Consider the following 24399-nt stretch of genomic DNA (forward strand, 5'->3'; position numbering starts at 1 on the left):
TATTGATTGAATAAAACATCAGTTTAGTCAATAGAGTTTTAGACCGCAGACGTTGGTATTTTATTTTGCATTTGCTCTAGCTGCTGTTTTCTTCCATATTTATTTGCATTTCGTTTTAGTTACTTGTTTTGCTTTTTATTTGTATTTTTTGGGGTTTTTTGGCTCTACAAAATTGTACAATTTCATGTTTTGCCAAACTAATGGATTGCCTTGGTTTTAGTGGGTAAATAAGCAAAACTATACACTGGTGCCGGGGAACATGTACAAAACGTTTGAATATTTCATCAAACGAATTTACATTAAATAACGAAAATAACAAAAACAGCAAAAACAATTCAACACACAATTCTTATAAATATTTGATAGAGCGAAATGACAGCACAAAAATGCGTTTGACTCCGTCTACTACTGATGGCTGGTTTACAGCAGATGAGCAGGTAAGCAATCATCGGTGAGTCCAACACTTTGGTGCCATCGTCCTATCATAAACGGTTCTTGCTTCGCCGTAAGCTATTCACACAACTGTCCGACTCCGGCATTGGCAGTGGCTGCATCCTGCCGACGACCCCACAGGCAATTAAAAACTGCAATTGACAGGTAAACCATGTGGGCAACAACACTTCACAACAACTTAACTGTACAAATTGTCAACTAACGAAAATGACGAAAAACCTTTTTCTCGTATTTTCTATTTCAGCCACACACAGTTCGTTCTCTACGAGTGCATTGGAGTACAGCCATTCAGCTGTTCCCAACTGAATGATGCGGCACATATGTAAGCTCTTATGAGCCCTGAACATTATTAGAGTTCTAAGAAAGTCACTGGTGTGATCAAAAATTGTTGATGGGTGTTTGACTCCACCATTTTGAATTTCTTGGGTTCTGTATTAAGCTAATTTGGATATGGAATTTGTGGTAACTTAGAATCCTCTCAATATGAACAATGTGTTAGTTTCGCTGAAAAATTCTAATCAAAGCCTGGATTCGCCTAAATTTGTTCTTCTCAGCTAACACGAAACTAATTTAGGATTTTATAGCTCAGATAAAACCTTTTGAGTAAGGTAGAAAAATTAAATTTTCTAGACTAGAGGAACCTCAAAGCAGATTAACGTAGTTTTCGGTAGATTATCTTAAGTTTTTGTGTGGTTTCAAAAGTCGGCTCCTGTGTGAAGAATGTCTATAATAAAGAACTGGAGTGAACAGATGCGATTTCGTATATAAAAAGGGTCTTGAAAAATTGAGTTCAATATATGTTTTCTTCTTTCATTTTCTTTTTTCATTTTTCTGTCAAAACTATACTAGCAAGAGGTTGATAAGGACTGATCTTCCAAAGTTTAAATATCATCAGACCTGTTCTATAAAATTGAGTTATAAGTTTCATTATCTTTCCACTATTTAAACCACTCTATATAAATCTCTTACAACAATGAATGGTTTCAAGTTTTACTCATTTAATCGTTTTTTATTATATTGATCTCCCAAATTAAATTATCACAATTATTAAACTGGCCCTCGTCAATTCAGACACCAGGGGACTTTGGAACCGGGTTAGTCATGCTTAGGTGATCTGAAGGATATCGAAATACATTTGTTGACAACTCTTGTTCATTCATTCTGAACATCTCGTTTTCATTTAACATTTCAACTCCAAGTTCAATATCTTTACCAGTATAGACAAGTTTGGCAACCCCTGACTTGCAAACAACTTCAAGCATTTACATTCTTATCCTTTTGTGCATCACAAAAGTCCAAACGAAAATTTTAGCAAACTTCCTCATTATACAAAGTGATTGTTGTTGTTATGAAAATTCTCATTTTAGCTTTTGTACATTTTACAATGTGACCCGTGTAGATGTGAGAGTGCAACAGTGGTTGTCTGGCCGGTTGGATTGAGTGCAGCACCGCTGAGGTGGCTTAATTAATATTGGCATTGAGTTCTTTTTGTTTCACACACATATACATATATCTACATACTATTTAACTAAACATTTTCAACACTTTTTGCCATCAGTGTCGACATCGACATGCATTGCCACACTTTATTATCTTGGTCTAATATATCACTAGACCTACAGTTGCATTTGTGTTTTTGTATTTTCTGAGTTTGTTTTGTGTTGTAAATTTACTAAATCGAAGGTGACCACTTAGATTTTACATAAACGTATTTACGCCCGAGGTGGTTGATAAAATTTATTGTGGACTGTGTTGGGCCACAAATAAGCTTGGTGTCCTCTCCCATTTGGATAGTTTTTGGCTATTAAAGCCAATACAATAAGTGGAATACCTCTACCAGAGTGACTTCTTTGGCTAATAAAATTTATTAATATAACTATACTAGATGATCGGGTCATCCATATATGAAAAAAACTTTTATTTTTTTCTTTGTCATAATAATTCGAGAGTTCAGAGGGAGACCCTATATAGGAAATACTATATTTTCGAAAGTACTATATAAAGAGGACCGATTTAGTAAATACTATATAAAAAATTCAAACAGTTAAAAAAATAGACGTTGGTAAGATGTTTCTTGGTTCCGATTTTCTACAGCAGAAAAAATACCTCTCTGGCAATGCCTTTTGCCAGTGTATTTCGAAATTCATGAACAGTATAAATTTCTAAGAAAAAAAAAAGGCATCACCCGGGTATTTTTGGGGATGGTTTATTATACAATTGTCAAGAAAAAATCGCAAATTTCGAATTGACTTGGCTTATGAAAATCATTTTGGTTAGACAATTTGGACAATTATAGAAATTGTGTTCCTTCCATTTTATCGTTATATTTTCACACATACATAACTTCCTGTTGGACAATATTTAATACACGTAGATGTCAGAGAATGTGCCTAAGCAATTATGGAGAAGTAAAGCTTATGATTTTCTACTTGGAAATCAAATTGACTAAAATTCTACAATAATTGTTACTGAACATTACCCAGCAACATAAATATATGTAGATATTTAGGTACATACTATATGAACCCAGCGATGAAATATTTAAAGGTTTTCCAAATTATGAACTAATTAGACCGAAATAGATCAGATTAATGTATTTGCTGAAATGGAACATCTTGACCATATTTAGGTAAAGATCGACTGCAACAAAAATATGTTGCTTAAGGAAACTCAGTCACGCTTAACTCCACAGAATATCACAGCAAATGTTGAATCCATTTGAATATTTTTTTGATAGCTAGAATTAAAATTTAGCTGGTTTCAATTGAAAAGGGTATATAGTAGTTACCACCTTTTTGAAAAATATAAAATTAGTTATGATATTTAATCATCTTTAGAATATATCAAAGTGGGGAGGTTTAAGAAAGCTTAAAGCTAAAAATATTTTTTGAAGTGAAGGTGGCAACCTTTTTCTTTCTTAAAAAATGAAATTGTTAAATAAAAAATACTTCATATTGGATACCAATTTAAAAATAATTAAGTAAGCTGAAGTCTGAAAACATTTATTAGAAGGGTTGCCACCTTTTATAATGTTTATGTTTAGATTAATTTGTCAGCTGAAGTATTTATTATATGAAACTGAAATTTTTTTAGAATTAAAACACAATAAATTAGAATATATTTTTGAAAAGAGTTGCCACCTATTTAATTATTTTTATTAATTTAATTATATGATATAAATTCAATTATTACTTTTATTAAACTGATCAGTTTTAAGCATTTATTTACATATTTTAAAAATGAAAATCATTCGCCAATATTCTTGAGAAGAGTTGCCAGATGTTTGAAAAAAATATAACAATACGATGGCAAATATGTTTAATTAGTATCAAGCACCACTTTGCTAAAAGTTGTAGTTCGTTGGTTGCTGGGTCCTTTCAAATTAGTCCATTTCACTGCATGGTGCGTGGGTGGCTAGCCAGTTGTGTTGATCAACAACAACATAATCGGTTGCGACAGCTACTATAGCATTTGGCAATTTGTAAAGGTGCACAGACGAATATTGTTAAACATACGCACATAGTTAAGTGGCAACTGTGAAACCGCATAGAGGTAATGCGCACACCGGCACACACACGCATGCAATTATAGCACGCTTGGAATAGGCTGACAGAAATTAGAAGCAACGGTATATTGCAAATAAGTATTGCATGTAGATATGTGCATGTGTGCAAGATGTTAATAGAAACATAAGCAAGTGGAGGCACAATAAACATATTACCCACACATACATACACATATGTATATATGTAATATTGGATATCCGATTCATAATGGAAATTTGGCCAATATTAACTCAGGATGCCTTAACTTGTACTGGCAAATATTTCGGCAGCACAACAACAACAACTCATTTTGGTCAACAGCTGCCCTCGCACGTTTCCATTCGAATTAAACCGCACAATTATTTATTCCTAACCGAGCAGTTCACAGTGGCACTCCACTTACTCACACACATCCTCACACGCACTCGAGCACACATAAACTATTTGCATGCGCTATAATTGTATTTGTGTTGTAATCAATAAGTAATTTTAACTACTGGTTACATTCAACACTTCGTGAGATAGTGCCCGTGTGCTCGGTAGGAAAAAAGCGAAGTGTTGCCATTCGTATGACATCCTTTTCCAGAAAAATACAAACATTGCTGACCACTTGGAGGGTTTGAGGTGATTTTGAGTATCGTCTCCAGTAATTCAAGCAAGCAGTACTAGTTCGTTTGAAGGGAATTGTAATCTGTAATGGACTAATATTTTGACCCTTTTTCAGATTTTCAATGTGCTTCATTTAACTGGAGGTATAAAGAGAATCCAGAAGTAGCTTTATTTGGTCCTCTGAAGACTCTTGAAAGTTGTTTTTCACACTGTCTAAAAGCTTAATTTTCCTACAGGTCATCTTTACAAATATCTTCACATGGCACCTAATTTCGATGTACACATAGTCATACATATTATGTTCATCGTGTACAGGTGTATTGTATAACAGTACATAATTGCAATTGATGAGCTCACCGTCTGTTGCCAAACTAATTGTTTGGCACATTTATGTGGCACCTCCAATGAACGCCATATTTTAGCCACACTTTCAAATATCCGACTACAAATTCATGGCAAGTGTTGCATTTTGCATTGCGTAGAACTTTTGTAATTGCGCTTACATCAGCGCTAATTATTTACAATATGATTAGCTGTAATAAAATAATTTGCTTTGGTAATAATAATGCAGTCTGTATAGGTCATAAGCTAGCTAATTTGAGAGAGACGAATTTCATAGTCTAGTAGTGTCTATATATTAAGGTGGGATTGAAGAGTATCCAACCTATACAAATTTCTCAAAAGTAGGTGGAGATTGAGAATGGCTTTAGGTATAGTTCTGTTATAAAAATGGACGATATTTTAAGAGTTCTTTCTCTCTCCCTTCTCACAGTTTAGGAGTTTAGAGTTTTGCTATAAAACATGGTTGAGTTTCTGTGAGTACTTCATCTCTCCCTTGTTTTAGTTCAAATATTGTTTTTCCTCTGTCTTCGACGAATTTTGAAGGCGGTTGTACATAAATATGAGTAAATAATTTGATATTCAATTAATTTTCAAATAAACTTCGATGTGGTTAATCTATTAAATTTTCGGATCGAGAGTACATATACATAGAGTCGAGATTACTTTTCTTGTGACGATCAAGAATACTTTAATAGGCGTATATCAGAAACGTCCAGACATTAAAACGGGAAAGAACTCGATATCGAGTCAGGTATATGCTACCAAAGGACTGTTAACTCGGTGGAATTCCTCAATATTGTGGTCTATTGTGAGGTAAAAATACAAAATTAGTTGTCAGGTCCATAATATAAGGAAGGTCTCATGGACAAAAACTCAAACATCTCACTGATATCTGGCAGTCTTGAATAGAGACTTATAAAGAGAATTATTAGGTTTAAATACTCTGAGCTCAGCCTTCATAGCAAGAATTTGCTTTTAATGAACCTTGAAGAACAATGGTTAGAGGAAGCCCTTTGCAGATAATACTCAAAATGGAAGAGATAAGTATTTGCAGAAAAAGATAGGTCCAATCATAATTCTGTTAAAGATAGTAGCTTCCCGGGATAAGGTTCTATATGTGGAATTCAGTTGAAGACATCCGATGAGACGACTTTAGGAGTTTTCGAGAGAAAGGTTTTGCGAAAGATTAATGGTCCTTTGAACATTGGAAATGGCGAATACCGCATGCGAAGAGCTGTTATAGGACGTCATAGACATAACTTAACGAATAAAAAGACAGCGTCTACGCTGGCTAGGTTATGTTATTCCAATGGACGAAAACACTCCAGCTTTGAAAGTGTTCGGTGCAGTACTCGCGGATGGAAGCCGCGGAAGAGGACGACCTCCACTCCGTTGGAAAGATCAGGTGGAAACGATTTTTGAGTACTAAATGCTAGGAACCATGAAAATTTTTCCAAAGTTTTTTAAAAAAGTATTACTTAAAGTAGTAGTATCCTCATAGAGAAGAAGTGAAGACAGTAATCTAGATAATCTTTAGTAAAGAGAGGGGCACAATTGGAAATCTGAATAATTAATACATCTAAAAACAACAAAATCTTTAACCCTCCGATGTTCATATGGGTCTGGCCAGACCCATTCGATCATTAAATGTATGTAGATCTTTTATTTTTAACATCTGAGGCTTCTTAGTCCATGACTTCCTAAAATGTAGTGTGCTAAACACAATGAAGCAGCAAAATTAAGATTTTTGCTATATTTGTTGTAAAAATAATAATTTTAAACTAATTTCGTTTATTAAGCTCACATGGGTCTGTGCAGACCCATATAAGCTTCTCATGTAAATTGGTTAACCGTTAGGTGTAAACAACTAAACTGTTAGCGGAGGCAGCGGCAGAGATAATTTTTTAGTTGACATTTGACAATTGAAGTGAACACGTGTTTTTTAATTAGTGGGAAGTGTTTTTTTTTAAATAAAATGGAACAAGTAAATATGGATGAAGTTGATGTGTTGACGCGTTTGCTTCGTAAGCTAAACGCAGCAAATGTGAGTCCGGAAGAACGTCAGCGACTTCAGGCACAAATTGAAGAAATTATGGGACAGGAGTCCGATCCATTTGAAACAAGTGGCGACGTAGAAGATGATGAATATTTTCCAGATGAAGATGACTTCGGTGAAGCATCAGATATAGAACAGGAAATCGAGTTAGAGGCTGTTCTGGATGAAAACCATGATGATATTGTATAGAGAAGCTATCGCCCTTGAGGCTTCAACTACAATGGAATCATGCAGCACATCTATTACGGGTCGAAAGATGGTAGAAAGTGGAATTCAAATCCTCCACCACCTGGAAGGCCTCGTTGTCACAATGTTACAACTTTTACTCGTAAAGGGCCACTACGGGGAGCGTCACCGAGTCATAAAGCTCTTTTCAAGCTATTTCTGTCTCCTGAAATCGTAAGTATCATTGTGCGGGAAACCTACAGAAACGCCGTTGAAGCGTTTCGTCTATGGAATGAAAAGCATCCCAGTAATAAACAGCGTTCTTGGGTAATGACTGACGATGACGAAATGTATGCTTTTTTTGGGATGCTACTTATTGCTGGTGTATTCCACTCGAATTCTCAGCCAGCGAAAGAATTGTGGGCCAGCTACAATATGCCAATTTATAAGGCCACTATGTCATTGAATCGGTTCAAGAGCTTAACTACTTTCATCCGTTTCAATAACAGTGGTACTCGTGTTGAGAGGTTGAAGCAAAGCAAAACTGCTGCCCTGGACGATGTATGGCTCATGCTGATGGCCAATTTAGAGAAAGCATACACTCCGGATTGTCATGTAACCGTCGATGAACAGTTATTTCCATATCGTGGGCGCACTCGATTCACCCAATATATTCCGAGTAAGCCGGCAAAATATGGTATGAAAGTGTGGTGGATTTGTGACTCTGTTTCAAACTACCATTTGAAAGGTATAATTTATACTGGAAAACCACCAGGTGGCCAGCGAGAAACGAATCAAGGTGAACAGGTCGTTATGAAATTGATGCAAAATTATATGGACAGCGGTAGGACTGTTTATGCTGACAATTTTTTTTCAACATACAACTTGGCAGAAATGTTGATGAATCGTAGAGTGGCTTTTGTCGGTACCGTAAGAAAAAATAAGACCTTCATTCCGCATGAATTGCTTAACCCGAAGCGTGATGTTAAAAGCACTTTATTTTGTTATCACAATAATAATATCGGTCTGTGCTCGTATATGGCAAAGCCGAAAAAGCCAGTAATTATGTTATCCACTGCCCATTACCGTCAAAGCACCGATCCATTGAAAGGATTCAAGCCAGATCAAATTTTGGACTACAATAAATTTAAAGCGGGGGTAGATACAATGGATCAAATGTTGACGGGCTATTCGTGCAAACGCTCGACAAACCGTTGGCCACTGGCAATGTTTTGTAATATGCTGGATATTGCCGGTTTGGCCTCATTCATCATCTATGACGAGCTGAATACGGCAAAGTAGAGTGATAAGAGGCGCTCATTTATCATTGAATTGGCACGGCAGCTAGTTATTCCACATATGACGAAACGGGCGACTAACCCATTAGTATGGAGGTTTGCTCATATAAGACAAGCAATGAATCTTTTCAATATCAAGGTGAGTATGAATTATATACACACCTACATATATCTCCGCGTATAAAGATATGTGTAAGCATGTATTCATATTTACTAATTTAAAATAAATTATTTCGCTACTTTTAGGTACCGGAATCTTGTCCATCGACATCAGATGCAACACAGCAACAATCATATGCTCAAGTTGCTTCAAAACGGTCATCGTGCTACCATTGTGCTGCTTCTTCTTCGAAAAAGCGACGTAAAACTCGTTATAACTGCAGCAAATGTAATCGTCCCATATGTCTTAATGAACATTCCATGCAACTATATAGTTGTAAACCCAATTGCTCTTCATAATTAATACTAATCCGTTCAAATAAATAAACAAAATTATTTTTAAAACACTTACGGCATCATAAGGCACCGAACATCGGAGGGTTAATCCTGATAAAAAAATAGGACAGCTCAGTGCAAAATCTATTAGCGACATCTCTTGCATCTCCTGAATGTGAGAAAGTTATGCTATATTATAGAATAACTGAAATATATTGTTTTAATTACTTGAAGTTACATCAACAAATAAATCAGGAGAATACATTTATACGAATAATTCACGTATCCATTATGTACGCCATACGAGTAAAACACATACTCTAGTACAAACAATCTGTCGTATTTATCATAGACATCAATCTCATATTGCCACAGGCTTACAGTTATACATCTGCAGCTTCTGGCTTTTTGAATAAAATGTCATAAAATGTGTATGTTGACTTCTCCATTTGTATAATAACCACAGTATGTAAATATAAAATAGTAAAAGCTGAAGTAATTAAAAAGCTGCTTGTCTTCTGCAATTCTCTTAAGCCAATTACACTGGTTGTGCAAGAATTCGTGAAGCAGCGGCAGATGAAACTTTTTTAAGTGGGTTAAAGCGATAAAAGTGCTAAAATATTGGCTAATGCTGGCAAAAAGTAGTGAAGTAATCAACTTAAGTATAAAGTATAAGAATTATTGCGGTTTTTTGGAGATTTTTTTTGATATAATGTATATAATGTATCATTACGAAATTTGTAAGAGATCATGAATTTATTGCTAGAGACATGGATAATAATATTATGAGATAAATTAGTTGTTAACTTATCTAATATAATTTCAAATATGATTTTTTCTAGCAGTATAGTTTTCAGGACTTTTATAAATCGGATTTAGTTCAAATATGCGCCGTTTCATTGGATAGCTCTCGTAGAAGCCCCCTCTTTATTTGCGAAGAACTCGGGCAGCCACTTTTCACAAGCCTATTTTGAGTTCAACTTTACACTGCTATGTCCGGGCTATATGGTGGATGCATGTAACACTACACCCTTCCTGTTGGCTAATTCTGGACACCTTTGTCGATCGCCTGCTTCAAGGGGTCTAGTTGTTCGCTGTAGATAGTAGAATTAAGCGTCTGGCCATGTGGGAACAGGCCTTAGTGGATGATTCCCTTCCAATCCCACCAAACACACAACAAACCCCTACTGGCCGTCAACTTCGGCTTGGCCACTGTTTGGGACGAATCACCGGCCTTCGACCACGACCGTTTTCGCTTGATATTGTCATATGTGATCCATGTTTACATGTATATCCAAACTAATCATGCATAGCGTCGTTTTTTAGGTTATGTCAAAGTTGTATAGTATTGCCAGATACGAGCTCTGTACCGCTTTATTTGTACGTAGCCGCGAAATTCAAAAGACAAAAAGTCGGATATTTGACAACCTTATATCAATAAATGTTATTCCGTGGACTCTTCTGAGCCTTTTCTAAATCCTTGAAGGTCCGGAGATCCATTTTACTAATCGAATCTCTATATATATTTTTCGGACCTGGCCCTCATAGACTTTTCCTACTCTCAGATCTCAAGAAATGCTAGGAAAGATATGTTGCCATAAGAAGTAATCGCCTAGGTTGTGGCCTTTTGGAAAGAGAACGACAAATTGTCCTATGGAAAAGGTATTAATAGTTAAAAGATCGTAATAATATACTGTTAAACTCTCTCTCTAACTCTAATCACCATAATCTACAAAAAAAAACTTCGAAATAGATTAGACTTCGAGTTATGGAAGGTAATTTGTATGAAATTTGACTTATATTGCCAATTCAAGAGTTCGAGTTATAGAAATTTGAGTTATGGAAGTTCAACTGTAAATCGGTGCACCACTCTCAAACAATTTATGGTTTTATGGATCGTCGTATTTGACGGACATCTTAATTGAGAAGTTATCGAGAAAGAATATTAAGGTCCTAAGGGTTTGGGTTGTTTTTGAGGTAAATACATGCTTTTTAAGAAGCTTTAGTAGCTAAAAGAAGATTGTAATTTTTATATATTTCTTGTTCCCGTTACTATGTTTCGAACTAAATACCGAATGCACAGAATTTTAATTTTCACCTTTTTCCCATTACGTTTTCAATTTAAAACTCTTTGGCTTATACAAATAGCGCGTGGAGTGGAGTATTTTAAAAACTCTGAATGGCCATTGGAAATTTGTTGCAACTTACAAATGAAAGCAATTTGATTGAATTTACAGAAAGTGCATTTATTTTAGTAACTCAACAAAACACGAAAATACCGAGGCGTCCACAACCCCCCGCCGTCACGGAGCTTTCGGTGGGTTTTATGTTCTCGTTTACGTTTGAGTTTTTGTTTTTGTTTTTGTTTTTGTTTTTGTTTTTGTTTTTGTTTTTGTTTTTGTTTTTGTTTTTGTGTAGCTGTATTCTGTAGCCAAAAGCAATTAACGTAACATAATCCGTCGAAAGCAATGGTGGCAAATGCATTGCAGCGCATTGCCGAACTTGCTACATACTACAGTTGCATACAAGTTGCAAGTTAAATGTGTGTACAACAACAACAAATCAAACGTATATACAGCATGTTGTTGTCCACTTCCATGTCAGCAATGCCGGCAAACAACTCCTTCGCACCATGCAATTCATGTGTTTATTGCTATTGTTGTTGTTGTTGTTGCTGCCACAGTGGTTGCCACATTGGCCACAAAACGAAAGAGAATCGCACATCAGCTCATCAATTGTTTTTAATTGATTTGAAAAACTGCCACAAACAAATACTTTTGCACTTACACACGTGACCAACCAGCGACAACTCGCACACCACCACCTCTCAACAAGACCGGGCTTGTGGTGCACTGCTACTATTAAGTGCCATTGCGGCAACCGTGTATTCGTATACCCCGCAGCTCTGTTCCACCACACCGTTAGAGAAGCGGAAATTAGTTTTTCATGTACTTAAAAGCGTCAACGGTTCTGATTTGCTTGCCAGCGACAGGTGAATGTGAGCGATTTTGTGTGGGTTGACAAATTTAGTCGCTTTATTTAATATTTGGCCAGGCAATTTTATTGACATATCTAATTTTTGGAATAAATACGTTATTTATTACGGTGGAATATATTTTTCATGCTCTCGATACATTTGATTTTGGCATTTTCATTTCATCGGAAGCTTTTTTAAGTTCTTGTATTCAAAATTTGTGTGGTATGGTTCTGAGAGTTGCTACCAGATTGTTGATAAGTTCGGTACATAGGCGACACAATCTGTCAAGCTTCGACTTCATTCTCAAATTCCTGGATCCACGTATTCTAGAGCCCAATTTCGATGGTGTCTCAACGGCATGTTAATAAGAACTACTTGAGGAACGGACTACGATGCGCTTTTAATGGATGGATCGAAGCTTTAATCGTTGAAGCTTAGTGGGGGAGCCTACTGTTTGGAACCTTCCATCAACTCCAAATCTGGACTATCATAATTTTATTAGAGGTTTTCATCAATGTAGCAGCTGCTCCGGCTGGCTCTTTTAGAGTAGAGATATCCATTCGATAGCAACATCGTGTTCCTGACCTTCAGTTTACTGATCGTACGCTCGAAATCTGATGGGATTCCAAGAGAAGACATGAATTGAAAGTAGTGGCGTAGTTTCCTATATTTACGTCTCCATTGTCAGTCTTATAAACATTCCTTTAAACTGTTCGGGCAGCTGAACTTTTATAGCGAATTTTAAATCTGGACTTACGAACTTATTACAATATTCTGAAGTGTCCATAAAAAATCGGGTGTTATTCTTTTTGTTATTGTTTGGTGATATCACCGTCTTATAGTAGATTTTTTTTCGAAAAACTAAAATTTCCAGATCAATTTCATGAATGGATGATTGATGGATGTTGGCGATTTAAGAATCTTTAATCCATTAATTCCGTTGAATGGCCATCCATCCATTTGGATCATATCGAAATTAGACCGTCCATTCCGTACCTATGAATCCTTTCCAAAACCTTCTTCGTATGGCGTTTAGGTATCATTTCCTTCGCTGTGGATCTCAGAGTTGCTGACTAACACCACCTTTTATTTTTAGATTCGCTAACAGTTTTCGAACTTCTTAATACTCTCTAAAGAATTTGGGAAGGAATTTATAGGTAAAATGTTATCTCATCCATCGTTCATGCTGAAATTATCTTCGATCCTCAGTATTTCCGCTGACTTTTTTGTGACGTAAGAAAGTTCCGTGGCGTTCAACTTCCATGCGATGGATTCCTGATATTATCAGTCACGTTTTCACTAATTAGTTTAATCAATCATTAACGCATGTAATAAAATTATCCACCTTGAAAGAATTTAATGGAAAATCAACAAAGTAGAACACAAACATCTCACTTGCTTTCTTCCCATGCAACATGTTGCGCTTATCCTGCCCAAACCATCGACGTCTATTAATTGTACGAAAAGGGAAAACGCAAACAAGTGGCTGACAATCATATCCTAGATATGAGTGTAAAGGAATGGGTAAGTTGGTAAGGGGGAACAAGAAATGAGTTTGGTCAGAAAATCAACGAAGCGCAACAACAATTACGGCCACAATAATGTTTTACGGCAACGACAACAGCAACAACACAGTAACTTAAGTAGTTATAAAACGGTGTATGTTTGTTGTAGAGACAAATAGTGTAACTTAAAGGCGCATCCGACACGCCATCCGCACTTGTGTTGCACTTGCCCGCACCACACCGCACCGTATATTACCGGCGGGTGAATAGGGGTGCAACAGCAAAAACTGTGGGAAATTCAAAATAATTTCTGTTAATATGTAATAATAATTGCCACTGGCGCTACAGCAACAACAACAACCCGCTATGTATTTGAACTCAGCTCGATGATATCTCTAGTTTGCGCTACTCATCTTCTACTGAACGTCAATGCCGGTGCGCTGGTGCTGCTGATCCCTCTTTGCGTCCAGCGCTGTCGCCTGTCATTATACGAGTACCTTAGGTTGCACTTGCCACAATTTGCTGCAACCAAACTTATTACTGTATTATTAGATTGTGTGTGTGTGGTAGCTCATGGTGTTTGCCAAGGGCATTCATCGTGCTTCTATGAGGGGAGATTATTATTACTGTTGAGTGGAGTAGTGACGCTAGAGTCGGTGTGTTGAAGTGTTGCGTCGATGTGTGGGTGCGACGATAAGGGCGTAGTAGTGTATGTCGGTGGTATAGTGCATGGTAGAAGGTGCCACATTACGTTTTAGGAACATATGTTTGCGTGCGTGTTGGTGTCGGTGTTTGTGTGTGTCCGTTGATGTGTTAAGTAGTTTGATAATGACGTGAACAACTAATTGAACGATTGCAACTTTTACTTAGTGATAAGTACACTGTGAAAACCAGGTAGGAAGGCGCAATTTTTAGAGTCAATCTGTTTTTTGAAGACTTCCACCAGAGACACAGTTTAAAATATATTTATAGGAAGTCAATTCAACTCTTCAATCTCAGTGCTTATACGAGCTAGTACTTTCGACAAGGAGAGCCTCTCTTCAGTGGATTGAGCTAACTACCTTTCCTGAAAGATACATTTTATTATGTGAGAAAACTTTAAGGAGAGACTATTCGGTGTAAGAACACTGAAGTCACGCTTCCCGAGGTATAAATAAACTTAATTCTAAATGGGGTCCAACAATGTGGGGCTCTATTTTAAAACTGCGTGAAAGTCATCCCATGAACATACAATGATTAGAAAAGATCGGTTTTCACCGGGTGAAAACCTATATTTTGTATGACTACCATTCTCAGACTGTGATTACACACTACTACAGTGCCCATATAAAAAAGGGGAATTTGGGGTCAAAATTTTGGCTTTAAGACATTAATTTTTAATTTAATTTAATTTTATTAATAATCAATTAATTTTATTTTATTTAATTTAATTTAATGTAATTTTATTTAATTTGATTTATTTTTTTTATTGTATTTTATTTGACTTATTTTAATTCAATTTAATTTAATTTAATTTAATTTGATTTAATTCAATTTAATTTAATTTAATTTAATTTAATTTAATTTAATTTGATTTAATTTAATTTAATTTAATTTAATTTAATTTGATTTAATTTAATTTAATTTAATTTAATTTAATTTAATTTAATTTAATTTAATTTAATTTAATTTAATTTAATTTATTTTATTTGACTCATTTTAATTCAATTTAATTTAATTTAATTTATTTTATTTTTTTCTTAGTGTAGTTAATGCAACGTCTACAACCCATTATTATTACTCTTATAGAATTTCATTTAATGCGCTATCTTTTCTGAAAATGCGAGTATATTACAACAACTTCATAAAAATAAATAATAATTGTATAATTTTCAAATTAACTTCAAAGTACCAGCGAACTGTGTACAAGTACTCCGACTCAACTGTAAATATACACAGGCTCAGACACATTAGTACTCAAATTGCCTTTAACCCAGTAGGAAAAAGAATTGACACTATAAATTTGAGGTATGTACCAAAGTAGTAAGAAATATGACACAGGGTTCCATAGATTCGGAAGGATTTACTAAGCAACCCGATTCGATTTATAAACAAAACCGCCCTCAAGGACAGCACAACGGATTACGGTGTGAGAATACTCAATTCCTTGCATATACTATGGGAGGACAAAGATAATTGGAAGGCGAGAAAAGCTCTCGAAAAGGAACCTTCTTTCTAAGATCACCATAAATAAGTTTAAAGAGTTAACAGCACTACTATTGTGGGTCTCTACAAGTGGACTCATTTTCGAATACCCAGATATGATTTTTTTAATTGACTATTACTACATCCTACGCTGCCTATGACAAGTCGTCCACATTAATGCTAATTCTATAAGGTAACAGCGATTGATGAACGGGAAACTCGACTCGATTCGGTAAAGGAGATATTGTGGACTTGGAAGGGTTTTCATGTGGTCATGGGAATCATAAGTCAGACTAAAGATAACCTGCCATCATGGGAAAAGAAGTCGTACACATAAATGAAGCTTGGTAACCAGATTTTTATTCGGTCGTAAGAGTAACGCTATGAACTTTTCCATTTTCACTAATTATTTCTTACAGGGCACGCTGTAAAAGCCTCTGTCTCACCCGATAATGATAAGAAATAATAAGAGTACTTATTACAAAGGAATAATCTTGCGAGCTGAAAATTCTCATCATTATTATTTATAACAGCTTCTTAGGTATGTATTTCCACATTCACAATGCCTAGAAAAGGGGGAACGGAGTGCTAACGGCAACTGCATGACATATCTCATTGTTTGCCCTGAACACTTGTTAGTCTCCGCGACACCGGAAGGAGTGGCATTCATACCGCTGTAGGTGGAAGTCGAGAACTGCCCACGAACACTTGCGAGCCGCTCGAAATGATGAGAAGTTGTAGACATAACTTCTGTTGAGACAAATTTCTTGCGTATTTCTTTTATATTTCCATTTTTCATTTCGTTTTATTTTCAGTTATATTCACGCAAGCGTGACGGATGACTTGACTCGCGTACACTTCACTTGACTTTGAACTTTTACGTTTCAATGACTTTTTCGGTGCACTCAAATGTTGAAATGTTCGGGCCGGTTGCAAGGGTGCGTACGTAGCAACAGGGCAATAGCGTAGCCACCACCAACAATGCCGTCTTCACTGTCTTTCAGCGGTCAGTGTGTTCGGGCTTTGCAGTAATGTGGTCAGTGGTGGTTACATCTTGCGCCTCTTCGCTGTCTGGCCGACTTGTGCGGGCTGACTGCGTGAGTGGTTGATTGTCGCGCCTTTGCGAACGATTTTCTCGTCGTAACCATCTGAAGTGTTGTTGTAATTGCTATTGTTGTTGTAGCTGTTCTTAACCGCGTCTTATTACCTCAGCGGCGATTGTGTATTGTAAAATTTATTAAATTGGTAAAAAGCAAATTTTCGATTGGTCTTTGACTGACGTTCGAGCCCACAAATTGTTTGTTGTGGCTGAAAAGTTATTCTGCTTCGCTCCTCTTTATCTTCTATTATACCTTTTTAATAGCTAGGCATTCAAATCGACATTCCGCCAGATATGTGGTCAATTTCGATTTCAGTTCTTGGGTACGAAGAATTTGCCGCTTTTCTTTGTTTTCGGCATTTTGGCGGTGTAGAGACTCTACGTAGTTGATGACTCCCGTACAGCTTAATGGTTTCAGCCGCACCTGTTCAGACGTCGCTGCTCATCGAAGCGTTCATTGAAGTCCAACATAGCAGCTCTCTCCGCGTTACTATCTCTCTCGACCAGCCGTCATCAAATTGGGTTTCTTCGCTCCCTCATTTCAGCGCCCACATGAGTTGTAAGACTTTTGAAGTTTAAGACACTTGCGTAGTCAAGCGGAAGTTGATTTATTTAACCGTCATTCCTTTTCTCCGCTTCTTCTTCAGCTATTGTTATGATGTGAGAATTTTCCACAGCACCTCCCAGTTCCCAAGGTGTCTCTACTGATACCCAGCAATAATTTTGCGAATTTTTCTAGTTTCACTTTAAAGCTCACACAGCGCGCGTTCAATCGTTAGCTCATCGTGTGCAGCATTGCACTCACTAAATTATTGAATCAATGTGGCTTCCGCTCGTTGCGGCTGGATGGCCGGATATGAGGTGTGGTGGTTGTGCGGCATTTGGTACATCAGGAATGATTTGATTTCCATACGATTTGAATTAAATTCAATGATTGCGTAATTGTTTGGGAATTGCATTGTGTTCCTTTTATATTATTTTTCCACAAATAAACTAGGAGCTTGGCTCTAAGTGATTTCATGGAGTTGACACAAATAATAATTGCAATAAACTATTCGAATAATTTGGGAAATTGAGTCTGGATCTAGTCTATTGTAGTTAGGATAGATCAAGTATCTAATGTATTCAGGTAATGTGAGGCTCAGAATCGAAGTTAGCTCAACTCCATAACTGTGGCCGTCCGCAGCTACTTCGCCCGCATTCGCATTAGTCCAACATTCGTTGAGCTGGTTGAAATCCCATCTTCCCGTATAAAACTGAAAGTTATGTATTCCAACGTAGAATTTCTCCACATGAGCAGATGGTTTCGAGTCGTTCCCTAAGTCAATGAGCTTTGGTGCTTATTCTTATAATCCAATTCAAACCGTTTTCAATATAGGTCTCACGTTTTTAATTAAAAGGATCCAACTTCTAAACTCACCGATTCCTTATTTGTTGCTACCTCGGTTTCGAAATAATTTTATTATAGTAAGAAAGCCGAAAGGAAAGCTGATTTCAATAAACTTAATCACATAGAATCTGAAAGCCAGTGAGCAGATTTCTATGTCCATATAACTGATGAGCTGATGGGATATTTTTCGCAGACGTGTTCGTCAAAGAAGTTGGAGGTAATATGACGACACTACAGAAAACGACGGCCAAGAAAATCCAATATTTCGAGCTGACTCGAGCATGGCATTTGAGGTTACCGAAACCTAACTAGACTTGTAAGTTAGACTTATTCGTAGTCGGAAGTAGAAGTATTTAGAAGTTCCCTGAAGTCATTTAAGAAGGTAAATCGTGAACATGATGGTTTCTGATGACAAATTGGATGGTTATTAGCTTACTAGTTTCTAGTAAGTTCGAGGTATCTAAACCAAGACAGAAGAAGAGATCGGTATGAAAAAAGCTCACATAATTAATTAGTTCATGAACTACAGAGAAGAAAAACTTTATATAAATATTTGATCGATAAATATGCGAATAAGTTTGGTTAGGTTAGGCAGCTGCAAAGAATTCGACTGTCCTTTGGGACACCCGGAAAACTACTAACGGATCACTAAGACCCCTATGGTATGACAACACGCTTGGACTATGCGATAATGTTCTTAAGTCGGCTAATGTCGAATCCTGTCACTTCACTGGGTTCGTCGAAGAAGGTGTTTTACCGAGTGTCTACCTAAGTGTTTTACTTTGAGAAATGGCGAATGCTGGACATTGAAGGAGGAAGTGCTTGTATGATTCTTCTTCGCCTTCCTCCAAACAGCTTTCGCAACTAGCGTCTGACTTGATCACTAGTCTCACCGCGTGTGTGCGAATAAATCAATAGATACCAATTTCAGCTATGAAAGTCATTATTATTCTATTTTATTCTGATTTTAAAAGCTAATGTAATGGATCATCTAAATCTTTTCCGATTTTTAGTAAACATCCGGAAACTGTTCTTGGTCTCAGAGTCGAATGAAGACTTGTTTTAATACTCCAACTTACTTCATTCAAATAATATAATGTATATGGAATGCCTATCTTTCAGTGGACTGGGAGCTCGAGTATGTCTTACTATTCTTGTTCAGCAGCTACTTTGGTTTTATCGAACATAATTTGGACATATCTGTTTAGCGACTTATAAATTTAGAATCCTTTTACAGGAAAATGCTCTCAATAGTAAATTATTTTTCAATGTTCGTTCATGTAACCGTTCATCTATAAAATGGAAGGAACTGATGTATATGTATAGCTGAATAGTCAATATGATATATGTATATAAGAAGAACGATATTAATGAAGCACTGGTATCAAGTCTACTTATACAAGATAGATCTACATACATATATCGAGCAAAAATAAGATATTGATTTCAATAGAGTGACTCTGAATCTAGCATTGTATCTAGTTAACTATATATATATATATATGTTTATGTCCGAAATAAATCTACATTTGTGAGAGTATTTAGACTTATCTTCTTCTTACATAATTTAACCAACAATTAGCTAACCATGACATTTTGTTTGGAAAGCGCAAAAGTGTCAGTAAATTTTGGTCAGCCTTTGTATCCATGAAATATTATATTAACCCTTTGTTGCTGCCATATTTACTATTTATCGGTGATTAACTAAGTTCACTTAATGAAGTTATTAAAATTTCTCAAATTGAATACCAAGAAGTTACACATCATTGATGACTCAAGAAGCCCGCGGAATTGACTACCTTTCTAATTACTCGAATTATAGCAAATGGAATTTTTATAGGCCCACAAATTTAAAGAGCCGCCACAACTCGGCTATTATTCGCGCTATTTAAACATGCTTGCGATGCACAGTTGCGAATTGCAATAATGCCTTTTTTCGCATTTGAAATTCATTTAATGCGCGCATTAAACACAAAACGACATTTAAGTGAAAATTCCAGTTGAAATATTTAATGTTGTCCTTCAGACGCGTTTATCGGACGATATACCTTTTTTTCTTGAGTAGTAAAATTTAAAATCAAGTTTAAGTACCGACATTGATTTACAGCGCGGAAGAAGAAGAGACTGCAGTGAGTGTGAGAGTAAGTGAGTATGTGTGTGTGTTCGTGAGTATCCTGTATTACGGCAGAGACGCACTGCGTGTGGCCATAAACAAGGTGCGTCTCCAGCCACCATCGATGGGGGGTAGCGTGCGAGTAAACGGGACCCACTTGGAACGCAAAGTAGTATGCGAAGTAACATAAAAAGCTTACCAAGCCAGGAGGGGCACTTTTTTATTTTGCGTTTTCATTCTTATTTCTATTTTCAATTTCATTTTTATTACCATTTTTTATATATACATTATAAGTATATACTCGTGCATACATATATATTTTCTAAGCGCATTTTCACATTTGGGGTCAAGAAAAATCCATTAACAGTCAGTAAAGTTAAATAGAATCCATTAGCCAGTTTTGGTGCTGTACAAAGCGTAGCGCAGTATACCCATTTGCTCCCTACCGCGCGCCAACAAGCACGATGCTGTGATAAAAATGTGAAGCATAGATCCTTCAGCAAGGGCACAAGCACTCTACTTCCTTATTCTGACGAGGGAGGGGAGAAATTATGAACTTTTGCTGTGGGAAATTGAAATCGAAGATTTTGCAGGCAAATCAGGCCATACAGAATCATATACAAAAATATTGTAGTTGAGAGGGAAAGGGAGAGCGAGAGCAGTAGTAAATGAGTGAAGTGAAAAATGTGGAGATAACTTTCGTGTCTAAAATGGATTTTTTTTTTATTTATTTATAAGCAACTAAATAGAAAAAAAAATTTAAGTTAACAGAAAACATATTTTAGCTATATTTACGCTGTTGGCCAACTATCCACCGCCTACATGCGACACGCCTACTTCTATTAGATGAGCGTAAATTTCACTATTTTGAATTTCAAGCTGTAAATCTGACATCACTTCGTAGTGACCTTCGGTTCAGCAAAAGTTTTAAGTTTTTCAGGGTTGCCAGCTTCAAAATATATTGCCCCTTCATGCATTCACATATTCGTTTGCCGATATACAAATGTGACAGGGTATAAGCTATTAACCCCTTGTGGCATGTGGCAGCTAACATTCGCTAAATATTTATGATTTTTCTTGCATTGCTTTTGTACTTCGAGTTATAAACGTGTTTAGATTTGGTGTACAGTGTATCAAAATGGAATTAGATTGAGCAAAAGTGTCGGTTGGAATATCTTCTCTCTATCTCTACACTCTGGACAAATAATTTAAACTGTTATAGGCACCGATGTCCAGGGCATAATGGGATTATGGAGGGAACACTCCTCCGACCTGCTGAATAGTAGTGAAAGTACAACACCTGGAGATGGCGAACCCGATTCCCCAGTCGATTACGATGGAACAGATGTTTCATTACCCGACCTTGAAGTAATTCAAAAACAATTACCCATCTGAAGAACAAAAAGATCTCTTCCTGATTTAGACATCTTCTACCAACCCCCAGGTACTCAGTTCGATCCAAGATTCCAATATCTTTCGTAGTTGTGACCAACCACAAAAGTAGTAAAGCACTTATAGACACTACTGTGCCTCTTAACTCAGTAACATCATATTGCCACCACCACACCACTTTGTTGTTGCCAATATCGTTGGCCGCTCATGTTTATAGCTTTTCGGTAGCTATTGTTGGCTTCTACCATTTTGCAACTTGTTGTCGATAATGTCAAATGAGCAATAGCAAAGGGCAATGGAAAAATGAAAACAAAGTAAAGAGAAGTATCAAACTCACACAGACAATAGTATATTTTCGCAATTCGTTTGTTGCGGTTTTGCTGCTGCCCTTTATATAGTTAGAGCACAGCACACCCAGCCATATGAAAAACCATAAGTACACAAAGCAAGTATACATATATCGTTCTTAGATATAACTTTAGATATATACATATGTAACTAAGAAGAAGCGCAACAGTGCTGATTGTTGAACGTATTTACTGTATATCTAAGCGTCTAATATACTATTGTTAATGCTACTGTGGAGGGGCAGGCTTATAATTATAATATACAACTGTTATTGAGTTTTCTTTATAATTTTTATATAAAAATAATATCCTTATACATATTTACAATTGTAGATATCGGTATACTTTCGTATGATCTTAAGTATTATTCGTATGATTTATCGGCTTCTATAAAATCTCAGATCGCATAAAAGTGATCGTCAAAATGATCATGTGATATTGCGATCATATCATTTATTTGTGTGATGTCACATCATCATATCAGCAATTAAGAAAAACTCACTAGAGGTCTCTACTACTACTGATCACTTCAATGTTGATTATTCGAGTGCCTAAAAGTATGCTTCAATATTTCATAAGATCACGTTTTATACAAGTAATGCTGCCAGCTGGCATATATTTTATAAATAATTGATCAAAAGTGAAGTATTTGGGATAATTTGGGCTTATTACTTCTGTGACTAAAATGGTTGTTGCAATCGGTGTTTAAAATAAATGAAGAAGAAAAACGAGAAAAAAAATTGTGAAAATGAACAATATGGAATTCTTATTGACAAGAACGAAAAAAATTGTTGTCAGATGGTGGCTGGAGACAAACGAATATAGAGTTCTTACTGGCTGGAAAGCACAAAATTATTTTTTTTTTCGAAAAGTCTAAATAAATGGCTATTGAAATCACAGAAAACAAAAAAAAAATATTGGATACAAAGATTGGTTTTCATAAACCAGTGGAGACAAGTCCCGATTTCTTCGAAAGTGCACTAAAAACTGTTAGTCTGCTCTTCAGAAATTTCAAGGAAGTTTTCGGGTTTTGATTTGGGTTTCCACAGATTGATATTGAATTTCCAAAATGGTATTTATTGACAAAATTTTCAGAAGTTATTGGTTTTATGTATGAGAAGTAGACTCAGTAAGGCAATGATATTTGGAAATATCGTATGAAATTGTCAACATTTTTAAATAAATTCGATCAAACTTCTTGAGAGGCTTTCATTGCGAAAGTGGTCAGAAAAGCAACGATGGTCTTAAATATATGCTAAAGTCATATTGTAGTTTGGGCGAATATTCCATTAACAATGAATGGAAATAAATCGAAATTATTAGCAGATCGTCAGCTTTATTTTAATCTCGTGAATCCCCTGGTAAAAGGTTAGGTAAGTGGTGTGAATTAAATCCTGTAAAAAGTAATATTCCTAAATTTAAGTTCTAAATTTGTAGGCTTAACCCATTAACGTCTTCTGTACCCATACGAAGACACCTCTTCATTATTATTTACTGGTGTTTAAGATACAAATACAGATATAATGGGTTAATCGAACAAATATGAGTTTGTTTGTTGAGCACTTAAATATTTGCGACCATAAAAATTCTTTGAGAGGCTAATATTGAGGATCTAACAAAAAATATATGAGCAGGTCTTATATTGTTGACAAAGTTATATTGTTGTTCAGGTCGAATAGTCGAAAAATTTTAATTCTTGATGAATAACAATTTATTACCAAGCAGTTGACGTTGTTCGAATCAAGCGATGTGTATGAAATAAAATTGGCAACACTGGCCAGTTATAAATTTTTATTCAAGCACAAATATTTGCCTACATTTAGGCGCACACTTTGTCGTGGAGTTAAAATAGAAGTTGTGCACTTACCTTCATTTTATTGGTCGAATAGTGTTTATAGCGACATGTAGATAGAGCTTTATACCCTTGCACATATGTATAGGTGGCAGTATATTGCGTGAATTGCATGACAACTCGAATTTTATAGCTTTTCTTTGCCGGTGACCGATAAAATACACGCTGGCAGCTTTAAGCCGACAATTTCGTGTATACAAATTGCTGGGATTGCAAAATGTAAAAAAGTAAAATGAAAGCAAAACATATAAAATTTAGACATGCAAAAACGGATATATACAAGTAGATAAAGAAAAACTAACTAAAATGGAGTAGAAATAGTGAAACAAAAAGTAGCAAAAAAGGTGGTCATATGTGTATGTTTGTAACTGTATAAGTAAGAAAAAGGGCGATATGCAAATCAATGAAGTGCAGGAGAACACAAGCAAAGCACATTACTATAAAAACAAAAAAAGACGCGATACAATCCCAGCAGGAAATTTTCGGTTAAAAAACTATTTTCCAAAAAAATTTAATATATTATTTATATTCCAAAATTTGTTCATAAAACTTTTACTAAAATAAAAAATAAATTTTTTTCAATCTTTACTTCCCTTCCATTTTCCTACAGGGTCGCCCAAACATCAAGGTGCCATAA

General features: G+C 35.9%; 1 protein-coding gene across 1 annotated transcript; it reads left to right on the top strand.

Moving 5' to 3' along the window:
* The first annotated feature begins 6939 nt into the window (after positions 1 to 6939).
* LOC128920105 (piggyBac transposable element-derived protein 4-like) lies at positions 6940 to 8472 on the top strand. Its single transcript, XM_054226541.1, has 2 exons — positions 6940 to 7188; positions 7240 to 8472. The coding sequence occupies exons 1-2, from the start codon at positions 6940 to 6942 to the stop codon at positions 8470 to 8472; spliced, it is 1482 nt and encodes a 493-aa protein (XP_054082516.1).
* The last annotated feature ends 15927 nt before the right edge of the window (positions 8473 to 24399 follow it).

This window comes from Zeugodacus cucurbitae, chromosome 3 (assembly GCF_028554725.1).
Source record: "Zeugodacus cucurbitae isolate PBARC_wt_2022May chromosome 3, idZeuCucr1.2, whole genome shotgun sequence".
NCBI lineage: Eukaryota > Metazoa > Arthropoda > Insecta > Diptera > Tephritidae > Zeugodacus > Zeugodacus cucurbitae.

Excerpts from the sequence above, each read along its gene's own strand:
- LOC128920105 (XM_054226541.1), top strand. The coding sequence starts at position 6,940 with ATGGATGAAGTTGATGTGTTGACGCGTTTGCTTCGTAAGCTAAACGCA. Across the intron at positions 7,189-7,239 it reads ATGAAAACCATGATGATATT|CACATCTATTACGGGTCGAA; the intron begins GTATAGAGAAGC and ends GGAATCATGCAG.